At 37.0% G+C, this 27,773-nt stretch overlaps 1 protein-coding gene across 1 annotated transcript; it reads right to left on the minus strand.

Annotated features, from left to right (window-relative positions):
• Window positions 1-378: 378 nt before the first annotated feature.
• Window positions 379-5,093, minus strand: LOC103152885 (heart- and neural crest derivatives-expressed protein 1). The gene is made up of 2 exons (XM_007573539.2): window positions 4,301-5,093; window positions 379-1,461 (listed from the first exon to the last, which is right to left on the minus strand). The coding sequence occupies exons 1-2, from the start codon at window positions 4,787-4,789 to the stop codon at window positions 1,366-1,368; spliced, it is 585 nt and encodes a 194-aa protein (XP_007573601.1). The 5' UTR covers window positions 4,790-5,093; the 3' UTR covers window positions 379-1,365.
• Between the last annotated feature and the right edge of the window lie 22,680 nt (window positions 5,094-27,773).

Here is a 27,773-nt window from a genome sequence, read left to right on the forward strand (position 1 = left end):
AAACATCCAAAACGCTTTAAAATACTTTAAATATTTTTCAGTTATTTTATAGTGCTTTCTGAGACAAACATCTGAGAGATATAAAAACCAAAAATAAATTGATCAAAGTGCAGAATAAATTGCCAGTGTGGTCGTTTTTTTTTTTTTTTTCTACCGGTGGAGATTACAGAAGTGAGAATTGCAACAACAACAAAAACATGGATCAAAAGTAAAATTTTCATTTTTGCATCTCCTTAAGAAAAAGAAAATGCTCGTATTATCATGCGAGTTCTGGTCATATAGTTTCCTGCCTTTGAAAGAACTAATGAGTGCATAAATCATCTAATTTTGTTACAGTAAAATCTGACGCTTATGAACAAAACCACTGGAATTCCAATATAATGTCATGAAATAATCCATTTATTTATGGAACCAAATATACCTTCACATCTAACACACATTTCCATTAACATTGCGCACAATAATAAACATTTTATTCCACTTTTTTTTTCTTTTTTTTTTTTCTTTACATTGACCGTTTTACATGTCGGGAGTGAAAAGCTGCGTTAATGTTAGTGTCTCACTCTCGGTTGGTTTCTCTCCTCTCCTCCCGCTGGACAGTGACATTTAAAGTACTGAGGTAGATTCAATTAATTCAACAACAAGAGTCTGCAGAGTTTACACCGGTGGAGAGCGCTTGGTTATGACCGCGGATTCAGAGTCAGAATAAAACTACAACGTGATGTTCTTTTAGTGCCGTCAAGTCAAAACGGAACTCAGAATTTAAATTAAGTTCAGGTTAAATTAGAAATTAAATAATCCTGATCAGTAAGAAGTTGCTGCGAAGCCGCTTTCTGATTGCTGTAATTTACAGGTGCGAGTAAAGAAAAGCGACAGTCAAACATTAAGTCTCTTAAACGATGAAAACAGTTTGTGATTGGTTAAACATTTTCAACAGTAAAGATTACGAATCAGTGAAAAAAAGTCTCAAATGTACTGCATTTCTTACCTTGTTATTATTACAATAATCGACAGACATAAAAACAAACAAAAAAAAAAACTTAAAGCTTTGCGCACTCTTTGCTCTGATGGGAAATGACAAAAAAACATGGAAGGCCAGAGAACACGGACACAAATGTTTTTGGCAACATCTGCTTTGACGTGAAGACCTAAAGAGAAACAGTTAAAAAGCAGAAATACCACAAATATCTCTATCATATTATTATTATTATTGTGGGGAACACAGTAATGAGCAGCGTTCCCGCAGCTCCTTCTTTCCGCGTTGCCCTTTGATTTTCTCCCTTTTATAGCGCATCACTGCGCATGCACAGCGGTGTGTTCGGCCTTAGTCAGAGTGTGTGTGTGTGTGTGTGTTTTCTGAGGAGGTCACTGGTTGAGCTCCAGGGCCCAGACCTGCTGCGGCCACCCGGTCCGGCCCTTCACCTTCTTTTCGCCTCCAAAAGTCTCCTGCAGGCCGTCGGTCTGTGGGGGCAAAAACAGCGCCATCATCATCCACATCAACGTCATCAACATCAGCAGCTCCAACTGCAGCAGCGGCTGACTCATTTTAGAGCAGAACTTTCTCTGGGATCAATGTAAAGTCATTTGGACTATAGAGAAAAGAATACTAGCTCTCTGTCTGAAAGTTTCAGTGACTTCCAGCATCAGCTCAGGCCCACTTTGGGCCGAATCCATGGGCCACGGAAAACCATAGACTTGAATTTTGAACATATATCTGGACTCTGCTCCCTGATTAAATGTTTGCTAAATTCGCACTGAAAATTCTATGCCACTTTCTATCTAAATAACGTAAAAAAAAACGTTCCTGGATTCGTAAAATTATTGGAGTTTATCAAATGATCAAACCAAACCCAGACTTCAGCGTCTGTTTTTTCTTAAATTTCGATAAAATTTAATTAAATTTAAACCATGTTTATTTTCACTACTATTAAGTGGATTAAATTCTTAACACCCGTTTTTTTTTTGTTTTTTTGTTTTTTTTGTTGTTTTTTTTATAGAAATGGATAAGATAAAGTTGTTTTCCGTCTAAATGTACACTCATAAAAACGTAAACATTTTTATAGGACGAATGATTATAAAATACACTGGACTCTAACCGAGGAAAATTTTGTTTTTGTATAAACAAGTTGAAAGATACCGAAATAACGACGTCATTTGATCCCTTAATGTGGTTGAAAGATGGCTGGGGTTGGTTAAATGGGCTAACCAGGCTTAAGATGCTTTGTTTTGGCTAAATCTGGATTCAACCAATGGGCTAAAAGCACATTGTCACTGCTAAAGATTATGGAGTTCTGAAAGTGCCACAATTGAATAAACCATTAACATTGACTTGTTTAGTTTGTCTTTTAAAGTTTTAAGTATAACACATTGATTAATAACACTTTTGAATTTGTTGTGCAATTGCAGAATGATAATGAACACAATTAATTCATTAATTCATTCATTCATTCATTCATTCATTCATTCATTCATTCATTCATTCATTCATTCATTCATTCATAAAATAATTACTTAAATGTGTCGTCAGGTATTTAAAAATGACCAAACACACAAATTATTTATTATGTTTGTAAGTAATTAAATATGTCACTAATGAAAAAGTGGGCGGAGCCAATAATGTTATGCAGATCAGCATAATTGGCCTGAGCAAGACCTGATGAATATATTGGCCAGTTAGATGCTAAAAGATGCTTTATATCTGAATATCCATATATGTGGAGTTTGATATGGACAATGTAATTTATATTCAGCTACAATATGAATAGGATTTTTGGGGTGTGATAAATATTTCATAATATATATTAATTTTTCAATAGTGATTAAATACTCAGCTTAATTAAATTTTTGTAATAAATCCTACTCAAATATTAGATTAGAATTTCACTGAAGATGTTGGTCCTTTAACAAGTCAACTGTATCTGTTGCGTGTTAACATCAATAACTTCTGAGAACAGAAAGATGCCAGGTTTATATGGGCTTTAACAAATAAATCTACTGAATAAAAAATATTAAGAGCAGTCTTTGAGTTAGTGGTTGAGAAAGTTTCTTTGTTGTTTAAGTTTCTATCCAGCTTCAACAGCTTTAGCAGCTGCGCCAACACTAAATCTGAACCTCCTGGCTCTGAGAGAGTTGTTACTATGAATGACATTGTAGTTTTGATCATCACGTATGATGTTTTACTAGTTGTTTCAATAGATATAAGATGAAGAAAACAGAATATTTGTGAGAATGTAAGTATTTTAGTTAATTTGGAGTAAGTAGATGTTTAAAATGAGTTAGTTTTAATCAGTTAACTGACATAACGTCTGAATTAAATTAGTTAAATTTACCAAAATAAAATAGATATAAATAGTGAGACCAAATTTAATGATTAAATTATAGCATTTTGTTTTATCAGTGTACTTCAGCTGCTCTTAACCTGTGTGCTTCTTCCAGCTGTGTGTTTGAAAGTTGCATATGTTCAGTTTTGTTTGCACGTTCAGTATTTTCCTGTTTACAGTTGATGCAGCTCATCTGGTTCTAAATAATGCAAATGAAGCTTTCCTCATCCCAGTCCCATTAATAATGTCACAGTCTGACTAATAATAGCAACTTTAAACAATATCTAATCAGGTTCTGTCAAGATAGTTTGCAGCCATAACATTTATGTGTTATGTAAAATAAAGCAAAGCTTACAAGCTGTACAGTTTATTTGTGGTTATTCAGGTTTTATTTAGTTAAACGTGAATCAGTAGAAGTAAATATTTATGAAGAACTCTGATGTTGATCCGGCTCATCATTTTTAGGAATTTGTTTAAAATAAGAATGTCACTGATGGAGTCGAACAATGAGATTAAGATTTTTTATTTATTTATTTATTTATTTTATTAGTATGGTCATAAGTGATAAAAATTACTTTGACAGGTTTAAAATACACTGTACATATGTTTTTTATGTTCCCTTAAATTATAAGTATTTAAAAGTATAGCTTTTGAAATTACTTCTTACCGTTTTTAATTTAGATAAATTAATTCAGTGTCTCATAGTTTCTTTATGTTATTCGGAATTTTTCTGCGTAATTTCTAACAGTTAAAATCACAGACAAAAAACTTTGAACGCAAAAAATGCTTCGTATTTCAGGAGATTTTCCAGTTTAGTCAGAGCGCTCTGTAAACATTTCCAGGCCTACAGATGTTTTCACTCTGACTCAGACTTACAGGCTGCGTAAATAAGTCACCGAATTACGGGGGGAAAATGCTTCGGATTGGGAATAATTTCCAAACTCATGACAATCCAGGAGGCTCCAGCAAATATAACTCACCAGCTCTCGTTTCCTTTTCAAATCCCGCGTTTCAAATTTCTTAATCTCGGCCTTAAAGCCCTCCGTCTCGCCGGAGTCTTTGGCCAGCACGTCCATCAGATACGCGATGTAACTGGTCGCCAGGCGCAGAGTTTTGATTTTGGACAGTTTGGTGTCTGCGGGAACGTTGGGAATACACTCCCGGAGCTCCGCGAAAGCCGTGTTGATGCTCTCCGTCCTGCGGCGCTCCTTCTTCGGCCCGGACGCCCTCCTCTTTCCCATCCCCGGCTGGAGCCCCTCGAGCCGGCCGTCGTGCGCAGCTCCATGCGCGCCCAGCTCCGCGGACGGCGTGTAGGGCGCCTGGATCTGGAAATCCGCGGGCACCTCCCCGTGGTTCACCACCCAGCTCTGGAAGTACGGCGCGTCCTGGTGGCACCGCTGGACGAACGGGAAAGGTTCGTGCATCAGGTGGTGGTGGTGGTGATGCTGGTAGCCCCCGATGAGGTTCATGCTGTGCCGGGAAGAAAATGTGCTCGTTCACCTCCCCCCCCTAAACCGTCTCTGCTCGGGGATCACCAGCGAGCAGAACTCATTCGAAATTTAGTCGAGGACTCTCCTAAATTCATTTACAAGCTTAAAACAACAGAGACTCGATTTATTTCACATGGTCCAAGATTCTTAAAAAGCTCAGCTTTAAAAAGTATTCCAGGGATGAAACGTCAGCGATGCGCCGCCGTCCCGATGAAACCTCTTTTCCCGAAGAGGACGCAGTGACCTGCAGGAGAAATTTGACCCAGCTGAAGGTGTGAGGCCCCAGGTTTATATGAGCTGGATGTGAGCGTGAGAAAGAGGCAACCAATGGAGGAAATGGGAGGAGAGTTTGGAGAGGTTTGGAAGAACATGGTGCCAGAATATCACGGCACCAGAACACAGGGACCAAAACATCTGCCTCACTAGCAACAGGTTTACATGTATACAGGCATAAGTTTGATTCGTTGCTTTTTGTTTTTGTCATTGACGTTTTAATTCGGAGAGTTTTGTGATTCATCGCGCACAGAATTTTGCGGGCCATCCACATGGCTTGTAGATAGGTGCTAAAGGATGGCGGAGTTCTTTTTTTAATTTTTTATTTCTTTTCATACATAACAGATGTTTCCTCAAAATATTAAGTTCTTACTACAGTTTCTTCTTACAAGTTATTAGCAGAATGACTAATATTGGCATTTTTCTTTAAATGCAAGAATTTCTTGTCATGCATTGAGCTGATATTTCCAATATGAAGCAGCTTTACTTTGATTTCGAAACATGAAATAATTTTATGACAATAACCAATTTATTTATTTTTTAATTTATTTGTTTATTTAATTGATTTTTATATTAATTTATATATTTCTTAATTTGTTCGTTTGTTTATATATGTATATATTAAACTATATATTTATTTATTTCCATTCATTTCTTCACTTATTTTACCCAAGTCTTTGATGAATACTTTCACATTTAAAACGAACTTTGCCGTGTATGTTTTCACAAACTAACGTCTCTGGAGTCCATTTTACATGTATTAAAAAAAGAATTTTTGAATTTTTTTTTTCCCTTTTTTTGGCTTTTGTTCATTTTATTTTCTTTCAAAATTTTTTTTTTTTTTCTGTTTGTTTTTAGACCATGTTTCATATATTTGTTTCCTTATTTGACTACTTTCAGTAAAGGCGGAAACGTTTTGAAAGGCCACATAACGATCATTTCTTTAATCGAAATTCCTGATTGATCAATATTTTCCATGTTAAAATACCCGCTTTTATGTAGTCATAAAAATGTTGTTACAGCAGCGGTTATTATTATTATTATTATTTATCAATGCTATTTTTGAGCCTGACGCGGCCTGCGGCTTTATCTCGCCCCGGCTGCCCTCGCACCTTAAACACATCATCTTATCGCCATCGCCCCCCAAAAACATTATCCCATTACATTACGTGACCTTGACGCTATTTGGGAACCATTTACGGCGGCGTCTTATCTAAATACAGCCATAAATCAGGAGGTGTCACCCTGCTGCTGGGGCACAAGTAACTATTCCATAAAAGCTCTCCTGGCCTCTGCGCACTGTTTACAGCGCGCCCTGTTTGCGCATATTTTACCGTTCCAATAAATAATCCGCCCGTCCCCCTGTTGGAGAGGCCTGCACGGAGATCATCTCAGGTTTTTAATCTTTCAAATGCCAAAAAGTTCGGCGTCTTCTTCTGCGTTTCTAACACCAAACCTGTAAACGTATGAAAGTCAGAATCAGTTCAATTAGCCCAGATTGAGTTCACAGACGAGGAATTTGACTTCGGAATTCCCCAGAACATACAGATTTTAAGAATAAATATATAAATTTGAAGGAGAAAAATAGAGAATAAAAGAAGTATAATTTAGAGTTTGCATAATTTCAGGCCTGAAGTAAAGCAGACCGGTCCAGTTCCCTAATCTAATCAGGAACCCTTAAAGGTGTTTTACAGTTGTTTGTATTTTCTTTTTTTCTTCTTTTTAATAAGAAAATGTCTCAGAATAAGATCGACATTAAAGGGGTTAAACATGCAGACACTATGCAATTCCCAAAAATGAAAAGTAAACAAAAAATATTACTTTATACATCTACAATTCACATTAAAGATTTTTTTCAACTTTTCTTTTATTCGATGCAGTTTTCAAGTTTTCCTTTCTTTTTGCAAGTTTTAGCAACCCTTTCTGATTTTAAATAAAAACAATTCTCATTAAATGCAGCTTGCTAAGCTAAAATGAACATGTGATGGGTTTTTTTGTTTTGATTTTTTTTTTATTTGATGCTTTTTTGAGTTGCATGAACCAAAACCTTGTGTTGCATCGTGGGTACACACCTGCATGACACACGTGCACACTTTAATGAAGACACCCCATCGTCTCCTGTCCGCTTTGCATGTTACCTTCACTGTCAGTCTGAAGAAGCCCATGCAGCCCCCAGAAAGCAAATCTGACACTGTTGATTAAGACGTCCACTATGCAGGGATGAAATATAACCCTGCCTTTATGCACCCAGCCCCCTCTTCATCTCTCTCCATCACTTTCTCTCTTTCTTTTCCTGCCTAAATTCTTCCTCTGTGTCCATCTCTGACTAGAGCCTTTCCTCTGTCTTGTTTTCTTCCCATTTCCTTACTATCAGTGCAGGTGCTGAAAGACCTGGGCAGCTGTAATAGGCTCTTCATGCTTTCTATGCTTTCAGGCCCAACATGCACCACTCGTCCCATGGCCTGCAGGCTGCTGCTCTGCCAGGGGAAACATCCAAAATAGGTCACAGAGAGCCATCTTGGCTCTGTTCTGGATTCTCCTCATAATTGTTTGTGTCATCGTGTGGATTTTTCAATAGACACTGCTTCCCCTCCTCTTCAGAGTGCTTACCCTCAAGTCCACATTTCCAAACAAATATTCTCCCTCTCTGATTCACGGTCGGCATGGAAAACGGTGCAAAGCTCCCTCGGTCTCGACTGCGTATCGTGCCGCGGCTCCTTAATATGTCCAACTCTGTTGTGCGTCGAAGCAAACCAGCAGAGCTGATTAAAACTTCAATACTTCAGTTGGACATGTTGCCTTCCTTCTAGTTTTGGGGAATGTTGGCAGACTGAGGATGGCATGGCAGCTGAGGAACAACCACAAGGGTTCAGAGGTTTCAAGGGTCCCTCAAAGATCCAGAAGTTAATGGAAGAGGAAATAAGAGTGACTGGAAAACAACTACGTTCAAAGGACCCACAAAAAACATCATTTTTAAAATGCTCACAATTTTTCTTAAATAAAAGATTGGCTGATGAAAGTAATCTTTTAGGCCTTCCTGTGACCACTTCAGTGTTGAAAACAGTAAAGTCATCACTGACTTTACTACTCTGTGAGGTGGAAACTCAGAAGCTTGGAAAATGTTGCAAAGCACAGCTGAACGGTTGTCATGGGAGATGAAAGTATTTCTCAAACATGTATGAAAGAATCAAGGCAATGCTCCAGGTATGTTTTTGAAGAGGGAATAACAATATGATGTACAGCTCAAAAAAGTTCATTTTTCATAATATTGCCCCTTTCACAGTGCACCTAAAAGACATCAAGAATATCAAAAAATTAAGAAATTGAGGTCAAAATTGTAAATACAGGGTCAAACATTTAACCAATGATTTGGTTAAACTTTCAGATGAAGCTCCAGCTGTGTCTTTGTGTCAACCATCTAACACAAAATGTTGGCCTGAAATGAAAGGAAGTTGATTAGCATTTAGGAACAATCCAGAAGTCACAAAGTTTCAAAAACACAGGAACAACAGGAACATTTGTAGAACTCCAGGTGTCTCTGTCCACAAAAAAGAATTTAAGCATCAGCAGAAAATTTGTTTGGTCAGATGAGGTAAAGATGGAATTACACACAAGATTTTCAAACAGTGATGAGTGACTTTCAAACCTAAGAACACTGCCAACTGTCAAGCATATAAGTGATAGTATTATGCTGTGGGTCTGGCTTGCTAGTTGTTGGGATGATCTTCTCAGAATTGCAAGTTTTTCTTTTTATTTTCCCAATGTATTTTGGCCAAACACTCCAACTTTAGTTCCACCAGACCTCATGACACGTCCTTGCAAGCGTTTGTAAACAGTAAATGCACGTAAATGTGTTTTTTTCATCTTTAGTGTGGCTTTTCAGCCCACAGTATGGAATGACACTCTCAGATCATCCAGCATCTTCTCAATATGGCTCCTTCAGGCATCTAGAAGTCGTATCCAAGAATGAACCAGACTTGATGAAATCTACAGCTCATTTCCTTAAATCTTGACTGATTCCTTCAGATTATTTTTGCTATGATGTCAAACAGGGACGCTTCAGTTTCTTCTGTGAGCGTCAGTCCGGTGTGTGTTTAGACAAAATCCACAACATCTTAAATATCTTTCATCTGAATCTTATTTGGATTTATTATAGTTCTATGTAAGTTTATGTACAGATTCACGTAGACAGAAATTGCAGCTCTGATTCTGGACTAGCAGATCTCCTGTTCACAGGAAATTCAGTCCAAGTCAGGATCATTCACAGACGTTCCCCAATCTCCAACCATCTGCTTACTTCCCTAATATCAACACTGATCAAACCCACCTCTGCACAGAAACTTCCACTGAGCCCCCGTTCACAACCAGGTGCTAAAACTAAGACTGCTTTGTAGAAATGTTTCTCATTTAACATAAAAAAAAGAGTTTTGCAGCCTCCTTCTTATGTAATACTGATGACGGTGATATTATGTACTTAAATATTCCTCTTGACTTCTCACAGATGTGAGACATGGGACACTGAGACTCTATTGCTGTATGTAAACTTTTTACCCATCATTGTGTTTTATACTCTTTGGTTAACTGGCCTTCGTTGTCTACTCTTCCAGATTTAATAATTGGTTTTCTACCTCTGTGCCTTGCTTCGTATGACAACATCTATAACCTCCACTTACAGATTTCTATTAATGTTTCTACTTGGATAAAACTAAAACCTCAAGATGTGCAGATTAAATCAGCTGAAGGATTAAAGATATTTTAACAATAACAGAGAAAGATAACTGTTCCTGTTTTTATTGGTTTATTGACATTGTTTTATGTCAAACATTTTGTTATAACATATTGTTATCTAGTGTGTTTGTTTGAAAGGGGACCTGATGTCTCAATGAGCGCTTCCTACATACAAAAACAGAGCAAATAAAAAACTAACTAACCAGAACTGGTTGCATCATGCAGGTCCGGTGTCTCCTGTGCTGTCTGCCCATATCAGCTTCAGTCTGAAGAGTCGAGATAAAGTCCCTGCTGGAATCCTTCTCTGATCTGAATGAAGCTTTCGTGTCAGCGACTGAACTGAGTCATTCATACAAAAGTGAGACACACAAATACTTGTATATATGCCTTTTAGTGACATTTTGGAAAGTTGTTTTTTTTTTGTGGTAGATACGTAAAACTTTCTTCCCTGAGACAAATCTTGTGATGCTGCCCAAAAATTAAACTTAAGCATTCCAATCCCTCAACAGGTGAAGAGACTGGATATGTCCTGATGCAGTTTGAAATGTTTACAATTCTTATCTATATCCACTTTAAATTACAAGTCAAATAATAATTTGCTCCACTTTATTCTTTCTCCAAGGTTCTGCACTGGGTCCCTTATATTTTTTTTGATTGCATGGCATGTCTTCTGCATATTTTGATAACTTATTACTAATATGAAGACAGTTTTGGAAAGTCTTAGTCCTTTAGAACATAAGGAGTTTCTTGAGTAATGTCTTATGTTAGAAACCAATGTTTGTTAAGTGGTTTGTTCACGTTTTTATCATTTTTGAAACACTGTAAAGTCGAGCTCCATTGTGTGAATGTTAGAATGAGACAGTGGTATAAATAACTTTACTACCTGAAGACTTTGCTGTATTTGTGCAAAATTATTAACTTAATTTGCTAAGTTAATCCACTGTGTAGTTGAGTGGGAGATCCATGTTACAGCTTATCTAACTCTTTCACATTAATTTTATCATGGTTTGTTGTTTTAATATTATATTACTGACTTAAACTGTTAAGCTTTTATTGCTTATCTTTTAAACAGATCATTTATTTTTAGTACAAAACCTCAAAGATAACTCTTTGGCTATAGCTTTTGTGTTTGTTCTGTTTTAGATCTGTAATTTCTCCACGTCTCAATCTATTGTCTCTCCAGTGTCCGGCTAATGTTTATTCCCTTCCGTCATTTATCCATTGATAAGTGATTGTCGTCTCCACACGCGTCTGTTCGCTGGTCGTTTGCATTTCAGATCTCCAAAAACTCTCCTCTAAACTGGGGCAATTCTGCCCGTCCTCAGCCAATAAAGATAAGAGCAGGAGGGCTGGAATGTGGAGTAGGGAGGTGACAGTGATGAGCTGAAGGGACGCAAAACTTTCTGAAATGGCTTCTTCTTCTTTTTTAAGTAGGGCAATCTTTTAAACTTTGTAATTAGCTCATAATTACTTTTGCAAAAGAATAAAATGCCTTGGATAAGTTTTTATTAGAATGTAAAGTGACTTTTCCAATAGACTAAAACAAGACAAACTTCTTAGTTATGATTTCACAAAGCATCACTTTGTGGAACCATGTTTCTAATATATTTTGCAACCACATTTGCATATCCACATTTGCTCAGGTTATAACAGGAAATATGATCAGCTTCCATAACTATGCAGATGATACACAGCTCTACATTACAATGTCACCAGGTGACTCTGAACCCATCCAATCACTGAATAGATGCTTAGAATTTATAAATGTGTGGATGTGCCAAAACTTTCTCTAACTGAACAGAAACAAAACTGAACTTATTATCTTTGGGCCTAAAGAGGAGCGAACTAGAATCAATGCACAGCTTCAGTTATTACAACTAAAACCAGCGATCAGGCCCGAAACCTGGGAGTAGTGATGGACTCTGACCTGAACCTTCAGAGCCACATAAAAACAGTTACAAAATCGGCCTTCTATCACTTGAAAAACATCTCCAGGATTAGAGGACCTATGTCTCAACGAGATCTACAGAAACTCATCCATGCATTTATCTTTAGTCGCATTGATTACTGCGACAGTGTCTTCACAGTTCTGTCCAACAAATCAATTCTCCAGCTGGAGCTGATCCAGATGCTGCTGCTCGCGTTCTCACTAAAACCAGGAATATAGAGCACAAAACACCAGTTTTAAAGTCCCTACACTGGCTCCCTGTAGCTCAGAGAATATACTTTAAAATACTGTTGTTAGTTTATAAATCACTGAATGGTTAAGCATCACAATATATTAAAGATCTGCTGTTGTTGTACCAACCGTCTAGACCCCTCAGGTTCTGTACTGGTTTTGCTCTGCATTCCCAGAACCAGAACCAAACGAGGAGAAGCAGCATTCAGTTTCAATGCACCACAAATTTGGAACAAACTTCCAGAAAACTGTAAAACAGCTGAAACACTGGGTGCCTTTAAATCTTGACTAAAAACCCACCTGTTTAGAGTTGGATTTGAAATGTAATCAATTACGAATTTAGTGATGGCACTTGACTTAATGTAATGCTTTGATTGTTGATTCTATGTTGCATGACTTTGTGTTTTTGTGTTTTTTATGATGTAAAGCACTTTGAAATGCCTTGCTGCAGATATGTGCTATATAAATTTGATTTGATTTGATCTAGAGACTGAAATATCTGCCAGTTCTTTAAAAAATTGCTTAAGCTCATTAAAAGTGGATTGATTTACATCTCTGTGCCACTACCATGTTTACAGGTGAAGATAGACCAAAAAGTTCAGTTTTAGTTCAATGTTCTGTCTGACTGGAGCAAATATGACTGGAGCCCTACATTACTGCAAATTGGAAGACTTTCTTCAGGCCACCCTTCCATAAAGTCCATATTTCTAGATCACAAGGTTAATATGTGCCTGGGACTTTAACTAAAGATCTCTGCAGCTCCTCCAGAGCTGCCAAGGGATTCTTGGCAGCTAATCTTTTAACGCTCTCCTTTTCTGGAGGGAAGTTGTGGCTCCACTGTTCTTATGAAATTATTTTTAAAACATGGGTTTTAAAATAATTAAAACTCTGCTTTCAAAAATATGCTTGTTCCATAATCTAAAATACATTAATGTGACAAAATATGATGAAGTTCATTGTACATGAATATTTTTGCAAGACCGTGTAGATTGTCATTTACAATCTGAAGCTATAAATATTACTCTTCTGTTTCATACATAAACAGATATCAATATGTCAGGACAGTTAGGTAATCTTAGAATACAATATGCAATGAAATCCAAATGAACATTATGCAAAGTCGTCTTTGTTCATGATTGCTGTTTTTCCTTTACAAATCCTTATCTAAAACCTCTGAAATAAAAAGTGTTTTTTATCTTTTCACTTTATGACCCTCCTCTGTGCTGGCAGACCACCGGCTGGACGGACTCTGTTGCTTTGACTGCAGTAGATTTAACAGAGAGGGGGCTGCTCTGTGTCAGGCGACCCCAAAGGGTTTCAGCAGGCCTGACAGTCAAAACACGAGCAAAAAAGGTTTGACCCTGACAAATCCCGAGGTGGAGACGGGTTCAGGGACCCACTTTTCTGAAATCCATCCGAGTCGCTCCAGTTTTCCGGTCAGACCGAAAATGAAACATGATTTCGTGAGGTTGAAATTGTTTGTCTCGTGTAATATATGCACCACGCAGGCTGAAGATCTGATTTCTTAATCATGTTTTGTTATTTTGTCCATTTACACCGTACTTCTGGACTACTTCTGATTTCATAAAATCAACAAATTCACAAAAAATCTGAGGAAATAAATGCTTGACATATTGCGTAGGGTAACACTCCAGTTGTATTGGGGTCATTGTGCCTGTGAGCCTAATTGCCCCACAGGCTCCTAATGGTGAAGGCAGCTAGTTAAAGTCCCTGCTTGTCCATTCATACCCTCCGCCTCACTCTCCTGCTCATTAAAACAGCGAATAGGCCACAGATGTCGAGTCAGCCATTAGTTTCTACCTGGAAGGGGGCTTTGGGTGGGAGAGGTGACATTAAGGAAGTTAAACATCAGGCCAAGAGCTTCGTTTCCTCTGTTGAGGCCACCCAGGATAGAAATGTCTGGGTCTGACGTGAGGCTGGGCTTTTTTTAAGGTAGTACAAGCTGAAGGTTGAGAAACATTGTCTTCAAACAGGACAGTGTTTTCCTTTGGGGTTTTTTTTTAGTTTTATAATCTGAAGATTCTGCTGGTTTTGTTTTTACAGTCAATGGAAAACAAGCAAATCATTCAAACCTGGTTCATTTTGAAGACATTTATCTCTGCTCAGCAAAAAGATGGAAAATCATTAAATTTCCAAATAATTAGGAATTCTTGGTAAGTTTGGTGAACCAGTTTTGTGTTAATTAGATCAAATGTTCAGATCAGTGAAAAGGAGATGCTTTTCCACACATTCATGCTATTATTTGAAGCTAAATCCACCTTTGACGCATATGACCAAAGGACAGTTCCAGTTAAAGACCCAGTAGAGTTTTAGCAATACCACAAGTTTGCTTTTGTGGTAGTAGAACAGAAAAGGCTTTTTCATGTCTCCAAGACAACCAGTTGTTACAGACAGGCTAATATGGCGACCTTAAGATTCTGACTTTTCACCACTCTTCTTGAACAACTTTGGAGACAGTTTAATTATCGCTCCAACTGTATTTATGAAAAGTTTTTTTGTTTCTTTTTTCTGGATAACGGACTCTTAACTGAAATTATTTTAAAAATTTGTTCAAATGTTATTGCTTTTTTATTACTTTAAGTTTAAATTTCTGTCTGTTTATTCTCAGCTACACCAAGTCTTTTTTTTTCATCTCTTGTACTTGCTGATGGAACAATTAGCTCTTTCAGGAAGATCTTGAATTTTAACCTCTGATCAAAGTTTGTTCTGGAACAACATGTCCAAAAATTCAAGCATGCATACTTTTCATATTCACAGACCTTCTTTGAAAAACACTGACTTCCTTCTACAAATTGTCTGCTAATGACCATTTAATTACTCATGTGTAATCTTGGTAATTTAGAGTTCAGTAAACAGTACTCTAAGTCTACGAACACCAGGGGTTTAGCTTCTGTGATTAAAGATGGTGTCCATCTCAAGTATTTGTGCAACTTGTATGTTTGGGGAACAAATTCAGAGAACCCAGAAGAATCACATTCAGAGTTTGATTCATGTAAGCAGATCATTTTGACCCCACAACACAAAAAGTATCCCCTTTTTACTAAGCTTTAATTAATCCACTAAGTACAATGACTTTTTGAAGAATACAATTTATTTATGAGTTGCAGCAACATTTAATTTCCCTCTGGAATCAGCAAAGTATTTTTTAATTAAATTGAATTAAAAGAAAACGTAAAACCAAATTTTCCTTACTCTATAAGTTATTGTCCCAGCTTAACTAGTTGCTGAATTCTTGAGTGTTTCCCTAGAAGAAAATATATAAGATACAATGCAGATCTTAATCTATAAAAGGCAAACACCTTCTATGTTTTTAGGCTAACAGCATATCTAATAAAACTGATCTTTAAGTTGGTATATGCTGTTGTTTAACTTCAACTCTCCTTTGATTCCAGTGCCGCTTGGACAGATTTCACTCGGTTTACCTCCTATCTATAAAGATCCTTAAATAGCTGCTAAGCTCTGAGTCCCAGCTAGCATCAGGCCTCATGATAGTGTCAGATCGCCTTGTGGAATGCAACGACAAGCTCTCACTCTCAGATTGGATGCTTATCACGTCAGCGTGAGCTCTGATTGGATGCTTATAAAAAAAAGCTTGTTGTTGAGTGCGAGAATGACCTTTACAGTATCAGGCGTGGGAATGCCATCCAGTGACTGGACTTTCCCTGATGTTCTTTAACACCTTTAGGGTTAATCTCCAGACCCTTAAACAGAGCCTGTTTTGTGACGTCATTAAGAATGTTTATGTCGCCATGATAGACTGTGAACACCTGATGTGTAGTCTGTACAGTTGTAGCTTCAAATATAGTTTTTATTCTTCAGCAAATGTAGCTCCCAGAGTCTTCTACAAAACTTTCTTGATACTTGTAACCTTTGTTAGGACATTTTAGGCATTAATATGCAAGTGAATGTTTGATTGCATGTCAGTAAAGCCTGGACAAGCTGCAGTTACACTGGATGGAAGAAAATTAGCTCAATTTTCTGTCATTCCTACACTGAGGAGTTTTCAGGCTTATCATATCTGGAGTTCTGCAACCATTTAACATATAAACTGTTGTGTTACAAAGCAGAGGAACAATAAAGTTGCCAGATCCAGTGTTGTGCAAGATCACCATCAATAGAAAAAAGTTTTGAGTTAAAGTTTGAACTAAGCCCACATTCTCTAAAAGAATTAGTCCAACTACTGGAACGATGAGCACTATAGCAATTTTTCTACATTAGTACCTATGATCTGCAATACCAGTGGCCTCCACAATGAATGGGACCCCTGTGTAAAACGCTATTAAATATATAAGTCTTCATAAAAAGCAGGCACAGCCAAGGAAAGTATTACTTGCACCAACCGTCAAGCACAAAACATTAACAATAATTCCACTACACCAACATGAAAACAATGAAAGGCTGCAAAGTCACAAAATGCCATGTTTCAACACATTCTTTATCTTTCCCACTTTATCTTCTTGTTGACGTGGTAAGCTACTAGCAGGCCTTCAGCTAACCACCATTAGCTTGTTGCGTCGATCAATCATGTCTTGTCTTCACCTCAATTTTTAATTTTTATTTTTTTATTTGCTTTATTCCACTGAAAGTTTACAAAACAGCCAAGTAAATTAGCAGTATAGAATTTATCCTGAAAATTAATTGAGGGGAAGCTAAGCTCACTAAATGTTAGCAAAAACACTAAATATTAGCTCTGCTACTGGTAGATTAGACCACTGGTCTTTATTGTGGCAGAATCACAAACTCACACAGAAATAATGTTAACATGGTTATCTTTAGTTAGGAGATTGTTGTTAAGAAATGAAATTGCCACACAAATGTATTTTGAGAATTTTACTCATTTTATAACAGTGTTGCATAAGAATAGAGAAAAGCAGTAAAATGTGTTGCAAAAATGAAGATATAACTGTCTGGACAGAAAGGAAATCAAACAAAACATGTCAGTGTCTTAAAATAATTAAGAACGCTTTTTGATTATTGTAGTGGATAAATATCAATTAGCTGAGTTTCATAAACTTATTGAGTTCTAAAAATAATATCAGAAGCAAACTATGAGAGTCAGCCCTGAATTCTGCTGATGATGCTGTTTTGTTTTGGATGTAAAACTGGGCATAAGCTTATTAACTTAGTACCTAAACAGAAAGTATCACAGTTTTAATTTTACAGTGTTGCTAACTCAGTCAAAATCCTGCTAAAATGAACTCTAATTTTATATTCCAACTTCCTTCAAATGAGAAAATGAAGTTTTTATAAGAAAGTTGAGTCTGTTTTACCATCAGTTACAAAAGAAAACATTTTAAAAACTAATCAGGGTAAAGGTAATTATTGCTACTATGAATTACACTGCAGACAGAAATGACCTGTGAATTGCATAGCTGGGACATAAATCTGGTCATAAGTGCTTTGTGGCTGCCCAGGTCAGTCCTCCTGTGGGAAACGGGAGATGAGAGGCTCCAGGTCAATCTGGGCTAAGCCCTGCTGGTGCCAGTGGAACCCCAGTTTTCCCTGAAAGACCCTGAAACTACATTGACATCACACCCGGGTCAAAGAAGGCCTAAGAAAATGGCTATTTGTGTCACAGAAGAGGTACAGCCCAAGTTAAATTGATGTCATCATGGACTCCTTTGGTACAAACAAAACAGAAACATATATTTTAAAGGGCAATCAAATACTTAGTGATGAAGTTATGTTTCAGAAAAAAAATTGCTCAAGTCCAAAATGAGATAAACTGTTTACTCTGACAAGAAACAGTGACAATCAGAACATTTTCATTGGACATTTTAAAGAAAAGTCATTGAAGATATTTCAAAAATCCTCAAAATAAAACATGGAGTAACTTTTCTACATCAAACAAAAGTGATTAAGTATTAGAAGGACATGGGTGGAAGTGCTATTTATTACTAAGATTCAAACAATCAGAAATACTGAAAAGCTCTGATTATTTTTATTAATCTTACTGCTGAAAGAATAGATCAATGTTTGCTTCACAGGAGCAGAAACTAAAATCAAAGGAAATGTGACAAACTGATCAGTTTTAAATAAGGCCTGTGTCTCACCTGCAGTTCAGCTGTATTAGCTCAATGTCCATTCAGTTTTAGCTATTTTAAATTAGTTTGTCTTTGAAACTTACTGGTCAACCTTCTTATTCACAACATTCAAATTACAGCAAAATGCAACCTCTCTTAGTTTTTGGACAGAAAATGCCCATTAGGTTTTTCATTCAGTTCTTTGTTTGATAATGTAAGAAGAAAGTTAAAGTTCTGCCAGGAAAAGGTTTAATTATCTAGCTTTTGCAGTGATTGCTGTGAAGCCACATATTCTTTCAGCAATTTCCAAAAAAGCAAGTTTAAAAATGTCTGAAAACATCTCCATCTTCCATATCTGTATATTGGATCCCTTAGACTCACCTGTAAAGCCCTAAATGGTTTCACCCTTCCATATTTGTAAGACATAGTGACCCTATTTGTACCCTCCAAATTACCAAGGTCCAAGTAGTTCCTCCTCACTGTCCTCAGGTCAGAGCTGGTCATCTATCTTGTGTCAAAGCCTTTCAGGGAATTATCTTCTCATTACTGCTGGGTGTGTGCAGTCCCAGTTACAGGTTTAAATTCACACATCATGGCTGCTATTAAACAGTTGGATTACATTTCAAAGAACTTTAATGAATTACAAAACTAAATGTGATGAATTTATGCTGGATTTTCTCTAATATATACATGTTATGCACAGGTTTATATGCAGGTTTTTAAGTTTAGTTTGCTGAGAATCAACACACTTTCTGTAACCATTAGTAAGCTACACTATGAGGCATAATTCTGTCTGGACAGTTCACTCTTCTGAGCTGAATTGATGGGGTCATTTAAATTGACCAATGTCCCTGTATAAACCTGTTTTTGAAGCCTAGTCAAAATTTTAATTGATTTGGGCTTTAACTCTAACTATAGACGGTTTTGATGTGTTTTGTGTACAATTTTTAAGTGTCTGTCATCTGCACCACTGACAGTGAAATAATATGATATAATGTGATGACAGTTATTACAGTGTTCTACGCTTTGAAAATCTTCCTATGACACTTTCAGTTCATGTTTGGTCCTTGTGACCAAACAGCTATATCTTTGTTTTGTCTGAACAGTCATTAGCTACGTTTCCATTAAACATTTTTATTTGATGTGTTTATTTAAGGATCTGCATTAGTTTCTATCATAGTAGAGACTATTCTCCCCGGGGTCTACAGCAAGCATTACAATAAAAATCCTTTACAAACATTACACAAAATACATAAAGGTGTTCCTTAACCCTCCTGTTGTCCTCGGGTCAAAATGACCCGAGGACAACAGGAGGGTTAAGACACAAACAAAAATAAATTAAACACAAAATTCAAATCAACTGCTTCAACAACTTGCAAACATTATGAAAAGACATGACAAAATTACACACAAACTATTTCAATCAGAACTAAATTAAAAACAAACAAAAAAATAAATGCAACAAACAATGACAAGCTTTAAATATAAATTTAAACTTTTCCTTACGCTAATGAAAACATCATTTCACATTTGCAGTGTTTCCAGTAAATAAGAAACACAATTCAAATCACACTTGAATCAGTTTGCTCATACAATAAACATGTGGCTCCATGATCATCTACTTCCTGTCCTCTACCTCTTCATGGTTTGTGGCAGTGGAAACATCTGGTTGTTGATCATGTGACTCATGGCAGCCAATAGTCTTTATTGGCATTGCATCAATATATTTCAGCTAACTGTTAGCCTGCTTTTCAGCACTAAAAATGTATGGTTGTCAGTTTGATTAAAGGAAAACAATCTAATTCAAATAAAATCAATTAGTTCTACCAGGAAGGGTGTTGAAAATCATTCAAGAAATCTACTTTTAGCTAGAAAATTGTTTTGTCTCTGTAACTGTAAATTTACCAAAATAACAATCCCCATAAATTTATGCATCTATATATGAACCTGACTCTTTGTGGTGTAGAAAGAATCCACAGTAAATTCCAGTGTGCCCCCAGATAATTGTTTTTAAAAATCATTGCAGTTGTTTGTTGTATAATTATTCCAACACTTCAAATGCATCAAAAAAGATCCAGATTAAAATGAATTTCAGATTGGTACTTTTCTTTTTAAAGTATGGTTCTTTACAACTTGAAAAAGACAATAACTTCAAAGAGAGTGAAAATGTACAAATGAGTGCATACAACCACAAAGATATGTAAAGCAAGCAGAGGAAGACAACAATGTAATACTAAAAGCTTTGAATTTGACATTAAATGACCACAAAGAGACATAAAGCCATCAAATAGAGACTACAAGAAGATGCAAAATGAGCACAAACAAACATGAAATGGGAAAATTATAAAACCCAGAGATAAATGAAAGGTTGTGTTTGTCACAGTGATAATCAAATCAGTTTTTTTCCCTGTCAGATGTGTAGCTTACAAGGAACGATATGACTTTATGTGATGAGTCAACATTGAATTAAACTTTTATATAAACCTGTTGCAGTGATAGATTTCCTGATTGAGCCTGAAGGACCAAACATGACTCAGTCTGGTCAAACAGAACTGCATGCTGGGTTTTTGGGAGCTCGGCTTGAGGCGCGATTCAGCTGCGCTCTTTACCATTTTCCCATTCCCCGGCTTTTCCGTGTCGACTTCGCTCGGCAGGTTCGTTCCTGAGGAAAAACAGACGCCTGTTCTGCCGCCATCGCTTCCCCTCCTCCTCCTGGGCCGGCTTTCTCTTCTCCCCCCCCTCCACCCCTTACCCCTTGGGCTTTTTTTTATGGCAGGGCTTGTAACATATGACCTCTGCCATGCATTAGACTGCATGTACACAACCAAACATTATAAAATAAAACAAGGTCACACTGATAAAACACACGAACAAGTTTGGGATGTATATGCTGTTACTCAGACCTTTCTGTGAAATCAGTCCAGCTCTTGAAACCCTTCCAGTTTTTACCAGCGATAACAGCATTTTGATTTATCCCCTGTGAAACACATCTGTACCCTAATCCGATCAAACAGCACAGCCGCAGAGAGTAAGAAATCATTTTTGCCTCGTGCAGACTTTCGTTGGGCTCCATTCTGATTCCGCTTGTGCTTTTTCGTCTGCGTGACCTCCTCTGTGCATCGTCGGGCTCGCCTTTGCATTATGCATAATGACAAGCTGTAATTTGGAGTACACATTTACCTCATTTGCATGAGAAGCGCTTGCTGCTGAGCTGAAACGCATTAAAGCAATGGTTATTCCCAATCTAAATATTGGAGGCAAAATTATGAACGCTGCTGGGAAGTGAGGGAGCAGCTCATTACGGCGGAGCAGCTTCTTGTTAAGTTGCGGCGTCCACCGTCTCTCTGTGCGCCACTCCCAGGTGAGTGACGTCAGTGTTTTGTTCCAGCTGCCATTTTGAATCCTAAGAAGTTCCATCAATGAAACCACCAACGTGACAACGGATGACTCTCCATTTGAATGAGAAAATGACTACATCCATAACAAGATCCCTGGTTTCAAAACTGAACACAGAAACATGAGAACTTAAGCAGCAATCTCTGTATTATAGATATTTGCTGTTTTGTCTTGCAAATTTATTGAAATTCATTCAACCTTTTCAAATTTTGTCACTTTACAACCTCAAACTTAAGATTTTGTTTGACAGACCAACACATACTGGTCTATAATTGTGAAATTGAAAGATTTATAGTTGGAGTTTAAAAATACAGATCTGAGCAGGGGTGTGTCTCCATCAACTTTGCACATCTTTGGCTCATTCTTATTTGCAAAATCATTCAAGCTCACTTGGACTGGTTGAAGACTTTTTTTAAGTCGCAGCTGCCCAACTTTATGAAGGTCTGGACCTTTTACTGGACCACCACAACAAATGAATAAACTGTGAACTGAACCGTTGCAGCTCTTTCTTGCTTTATGCTTGGGATTGTCCTGGTGGAAGTTATATTTTCGTCACAGTACAGTTATTGTATTGCTGTGTGTTTTACTAAATTTGACTATCTTCCCACTGACTGACCGGTCTCTCTGTCTCTGCGGACAAAAAGCATTTCCCGCAGTAGAATGCTGCCACCGCCATGCATCATTGTGTATGGTGTATTCATTGTGATATGCAGTGCTAGTTTCCATCGCACACCGTGATGTGAATTAAAGTCAAAACTAATTTTAGCAAAATAAGCTTAAGTTTGTGCTACCTAGTGTTGGTCAGTCACAAAAATCCCAATAAAATATGTTAAGGTTTTTATTTGGAATATGGAAAAATGTCAGTTTCTCCAGTTAGTCCATCCATCATTTGTAAATTTTGCAATTTTCACCAATCATCGTAACTTTTCCACAAATCTGGCTAGACACCTTAAAATTTTCTATATTTTCTTTTTCTCTGACCAATCGCTGCAACTCAGCTGAATTTTGACCAATCGCCTTAGCCCCCTTGAGACTTAATTTCCTGTTTCTTATTTACTGAAATTTGTATAAAAGGTGATATTTGAAGAAGGTGCTTGAAAATGTTATTTGCATGAACAATATTAATGTTAAAATTGTGCCTCTTTTTGGTTAAGGTTATGTGCTTTCATGTAAGATTTATGTTATCCCAAAAAGAAGGCATATAAAAATTCACAACTTTGACTTTAACCTTTTGAAAAATATTCTGCAAAATCAATCATTTTATGTCACAACATTTAAAAAAAAACCTGATAACATACTTGAGGAACTAAAATGTGAAAACAATGGGGTTATGGATGAAAATGTGTGAATAATTTTTTTCAGGGTACTGTACATGTCAAATACTGTAGAATGTATGGATACATGTACAGCATAATTTGCAATTATGAGTTTTTATTGCACCACAAACAAGTTACCCTACAAAGCAACAGCCTAAAAGGTTTTCTTTTGGAGCCAAACATCTAAACTATAACCTGTAATCCAACATAACTTAGGCTGTAACCTTTACTTTTGCTGCTTAGGTAGTTAGTCACAAAGATGATTTGGATTGTTGAAAGATGGAAAGCAGTTTTGACTTTTGCAAAACATGCAAAAACTGTGAAAAGAAATCTCAGAAAACAGTTTAAAGAGGACATAACTTACAAGTAACTTTACAGTAAGAAATAGGAACTTGTTTTAAGTTAATAATCCCTTAATACTGATGAAAAAGTTTAAGTTCCACTGCCAGATTATTTCACATATAACAAGACTTTTTCCCTAAAGTGAAATTATCTGAAAATGGAACTAGCACTTTTCTATCAATAGTTAGGAATTACTGACTTAACCTAAATCCTGCTGAAATATTACTTCTAAGTTTTGTCTTATTTCAAGTCTACTAATATATTTGAACTTTAAACTAGACAAAAGTATTTAGTAATGTTATGTGCTTTACAGTGTAACAACCTTTCGTTTGAGCTGGCAAAATGTATGCACAATTAAAATGATGGTAGGCTTGTCAGAATCATGTGACAAGAATGAACAATAAAGCCCAACTTAAAGAGAAATGAGCGTCTAAATCTTAAAGCCTGGTCTCCAAGTTTAACCTCAGATTCCATCTGAAAGTGGAAGTCAAAGTAAAAAACAAGATCATAAATGCCCCGTCTTAATTCAGGCATAAACAACTTTTCTGACGCATATTTGTATTCTTCTAATGTGAATCAACAGCCTGCAGGAGGTTCTTGAGTACACTCTGAAGTGAATTTCTCTGGGCCTCAGTTAGCCTGAAGTGAACAAGGACTGAAAGTTTGATTACATCTCTAATTGAATCCCTTCCCTGGTTCTGACATGAATAATCCAACACACAGCAGATAGTTTGACTGAAAGAGCTGCTGTTAGGATGTGCAGACATTTCTAATCTACAGTAGTCTGCTACACTTTAGAAACTAAACCCAGCTTTTACCCTCTTCTTTCAACATCAACGAGAGAAATTTATGTTCTATCTCCAGGACAACACTTTTAAAGCATAAAAAAATTATTCTATTGCCTTAGCTCACTTTGGCTAGAAGGCCTAAGCAACCTTGTCTGTGTGCCTGGCATCATGAAGAAAATTTTTGGATCAGGATATTGATCCAAAACTCACGGATTAATAAACAGAGAGATGGTTCACCAGATACAAAATCTCCTTTTAAAATGAAGACTAAGTGTTATCCATCAATCTGAAAGTTGATCCAGTCTATTTGTATCGCACTTTTCAGCAACAGGGCAGTTCAAAGTGCTTTACATTGTGAAAACATGAAAAAGAGATAGGAATCCTTTTGTGTCCTATTCACAAAAGGTGAATGCATAGTTGTGTATAAATATAGTCAAATTAATGGTTTAACTTAAAATATTTCCAAGAATCATTTGGCTGCTGCATTGCAAAATTGGCAGATTTTTTCCACTTATGCTGAGACATTTTTTCCATATTATAAGTTTAAAAATAAGGAATTATTAACTTAAAACAATGTGATATATGTTGCTGAAAAGTTACTTTTAAATTATTACTGTGGACAAAGATATTTGTACTAGAAATAAAATTTTTGTTTTTGTGGCGTGTGGAACGACAGGGTACCAGTGAATGTGGAGGCTGCTGTATATTTGAAGAAAACATAAGCACTGACTTGATCTGCATTTATAAATGTATGAAAATAGCCTAGAGGTATAATAACATAATGGTATATGTCTGCCACCCAGACCAGAGTGCCCTTGCACGCCCCTCTGCAGCCCTGTTGTTCTCATGAAGGCCAAAGCTCCCGAGGCCCCTGACAGACACATACGTCTAATTGGAAGCGTCTGGTGTTGCGTGTCAGCCTACGACCTCAGTGCTTCTGTCTACACGTACAGAGAGATTCCGACCTGTACACACACTTAAAGTCGAGTCACAGTATATCATGACCCCCACGCCACAGGTTTGGTTTTACACTGATCTATTGGCTGCGAGAGACCGTGGGAGAGGGGAGTGGATGCCTGTCTGCCCACAGGTCTCATCTACATGTGGTTTTAAAGGGAAAGACCAAGAAAAAATGGTACAAAACCTTAGACATAAGAATTATGTTAGCTTGACATGAATGGCATCAGGATGCACGGAAACACTGGAGAAAGCAAAGGCAGGAGCTGCACATGGACTTTCATCCACTTGTTTATTTTTAGTCGCATTGATAACTGTAGCAGTGTTTTTACAGGCCTATAAAAAAAAAAAAATCAATCATAAAGCAGCAGCTGATCCAGAATGCTGCTGCTCACATTCTCACTAAAACCAGAAAGTTAGAGTTCATCAACCTGGTTCTAAAGTCAGTACATTGGCTCCCTAAAGTCCTTCCACCGGCTTTCAAATACTGTTGCTAGTTTACAAATCACTGAACAGTTCAGCATCACAATACATTAAAGATCTGCTGTTGTTGTATCATCTCAGGTCTTCTGGTTATGGTCTGCTCTGCATTCCCAGAACCAAACATAGAGAAGCAGCATTCAACTTCTATACACCACAGATCTGGAGTAACCTTCCAGAAAACTGAAAAACAGCCGAAACACTGTGTTCCTTTAAATAGAAGCTAAAGGTCCACGTGTAGAGTTGCTTGTGAACCATATTAAATGGAACATAGACCAACTTATTGGATGTATTGATGATTTTAATCATGACATTTGACAAAATGCAATGTCTATAACTTTTTTTTCACAATTGGTGATTGATATGTTTATGATGTTTTTTTGTTTTCATGAAGCACTCTGAACTGCTGAAATGTACCATGCAAATAAACTTGATTGATTGATTGATTGATTGATTGATTGATTGATTGATTGATTGATTGATTGATTGACTGATTAACTGATTGATTGATTGATTGATTGATTGAACACATTAAACACATCCAGAATTAAATGATACTTCAGTAACAAATATTAGCAAATCTTAAAAGTTTCAGCTAAAATAGTCGACAATTAAAAAACATACTTTTCTGATGATGTACAGCATGGAAGACTAAAATAAAACATGGAACTAACACCTGCTGATTTTAGTTTCAGTAAAAGATGAACATGCTTCTTGAGCAGAATGTTATCGTTTCTTGTCATTTTCTCTTTATGTATAGATAATGTGAGTAAAACAAGCAAAGTGGGGCTTTGGAGCTGTTAGTTTCAAATAGGAAGCTGGGACTGCGGAGCAGCATTTCATAACCCAGATATTGTGTTAGTGTTGCATGATGCTGAGCTGAAGCGTTTCACAGACCACGATTTTAAGGTGAGCCAGAAAATGCATGCTACTTCCTTTCTGTAGCATGCAGAAAGGAAGTAGCATGCTACAGAATGCATGCTACTTCTGTGTTGCTGTGGCTCGTGCACTTAAAAAATAGTTGCCTTAATGATGGATGACATTCCTTTACTTTCTACACCATTACTTCCCTAAATCACTGTACTGTACTATTTTTGGCATTTTCATTTGTAAAAATATATATTTGTTATCTTCTTATGTCTCGCTGTCACATATGTGACACATCATGTTTTGAGCGTGAGGACAAGTCATGTATAATACAAACCAGTCAGTAGCACAAATGTAAACAATGGAGGGAGGAGAGAGATTCAAGTTTTCTAGATGGATTGAACATCATCTTCCTGAAAGACATCTTTTTTGAAGTCCATAAAAATGTTACAAATAGGAGAGACTAAAGATCAACCAAAGCCACCTACAATGTTGTGAGAAAGGCAGCACTGTAGTATCAAACTGCAATCAGACCACCATGCTGGCGGTTGTTAAATAAAAGCCAAGGTCAGCAGAAGACACCCAGAATCACAACATTTATTCCTCCAGGTTATGTCCCGGTTATCTCCGGGGTAAATCGTCCAAGACAGAAGCAGACATAGCCAACGTGAGCGCATTTCACAAGAGATCATCTTACACCACTTTGATACAGATGGGATTACACTTTGGCTAGAAGCCCAAACATCAATTGGGATGCTACTAGCATGAGATTACAAACGGGGAACCAAACAACACGAGACATCAGCAGAACCGACCATAAATCCCATCCGGAGGTCAGTGAGAATGAGAAACAATGAGTGGCTGGAGTGAATGGCCAGATGTGCAGCGGTGCTGCTGAGGAGCAAGACAGATTTATGGCCGCTTCTTTAATGAGGTAACATCCTTTTCACTCATAAGACTTTTAAGAACTATTTCTTTGGCTCCCACATGCAAGAAAAAAAGCAATACTGCTGGAGGTGAGGCAAAGATGCAGGAGAGAAAGAGGAGGGAGGAGTGGGAAGAGAGCGAAGGCATGAATGTAAAATTTAAAACTTCTAGTCTTTCTTACGTCACTGAAACAGCTGGAAAGGCATAGAGGGAGTTAAAGGGAGGGTAGAAAACTGGTGTAAAAGTAAAACAAACAAGGCGAAAAGATTTATAATATGTTTTATTTCCTGTTAATGGAATGATTTAGGGGTTTTTTTTCCCAGTGGGAAAGGACAAAATACATGTTTTGTAAAATATGCACATATTTTACATAACATAAACTGTAAAGACACGACCACTTGAGGATCTTTATTTGTGGCAATGCTGGATCACACATATTATAGTGCTGTGACTCAACAATCTGAGGATCTGCTTCGCCTCTCCAGGATATTGGATGCAGTTAAAGGTTCTGCTGAACCCAACAGATCTCTGGAGAACTGAGCAAACATTGCATATCTAATCAACACAAACAGCTAAAATGCTTTCAGATTCTAGATTGTTCCTAAAGTTTAGGCCAAAAATATTCATTCACCTGGCAGAATTAGGTTTAAAAAGTCTTGTAACATT

Source organism: Poecilia formosa, unplaced genomic scaffold (genome assembly GCF_000485575.1).
Source record: "Poecilia formosa unplaced genomic scaffold, Poecilia_formosa-5.1.2 Scaffold332, whole genome shotgun sequence".
Lineage (NCBI taxonomy): Eukaryota > Metazoa > Chordata > Actinopteri > Cyprinodontiformes > Poeciliidae > Poecilia > Poecilia formosa.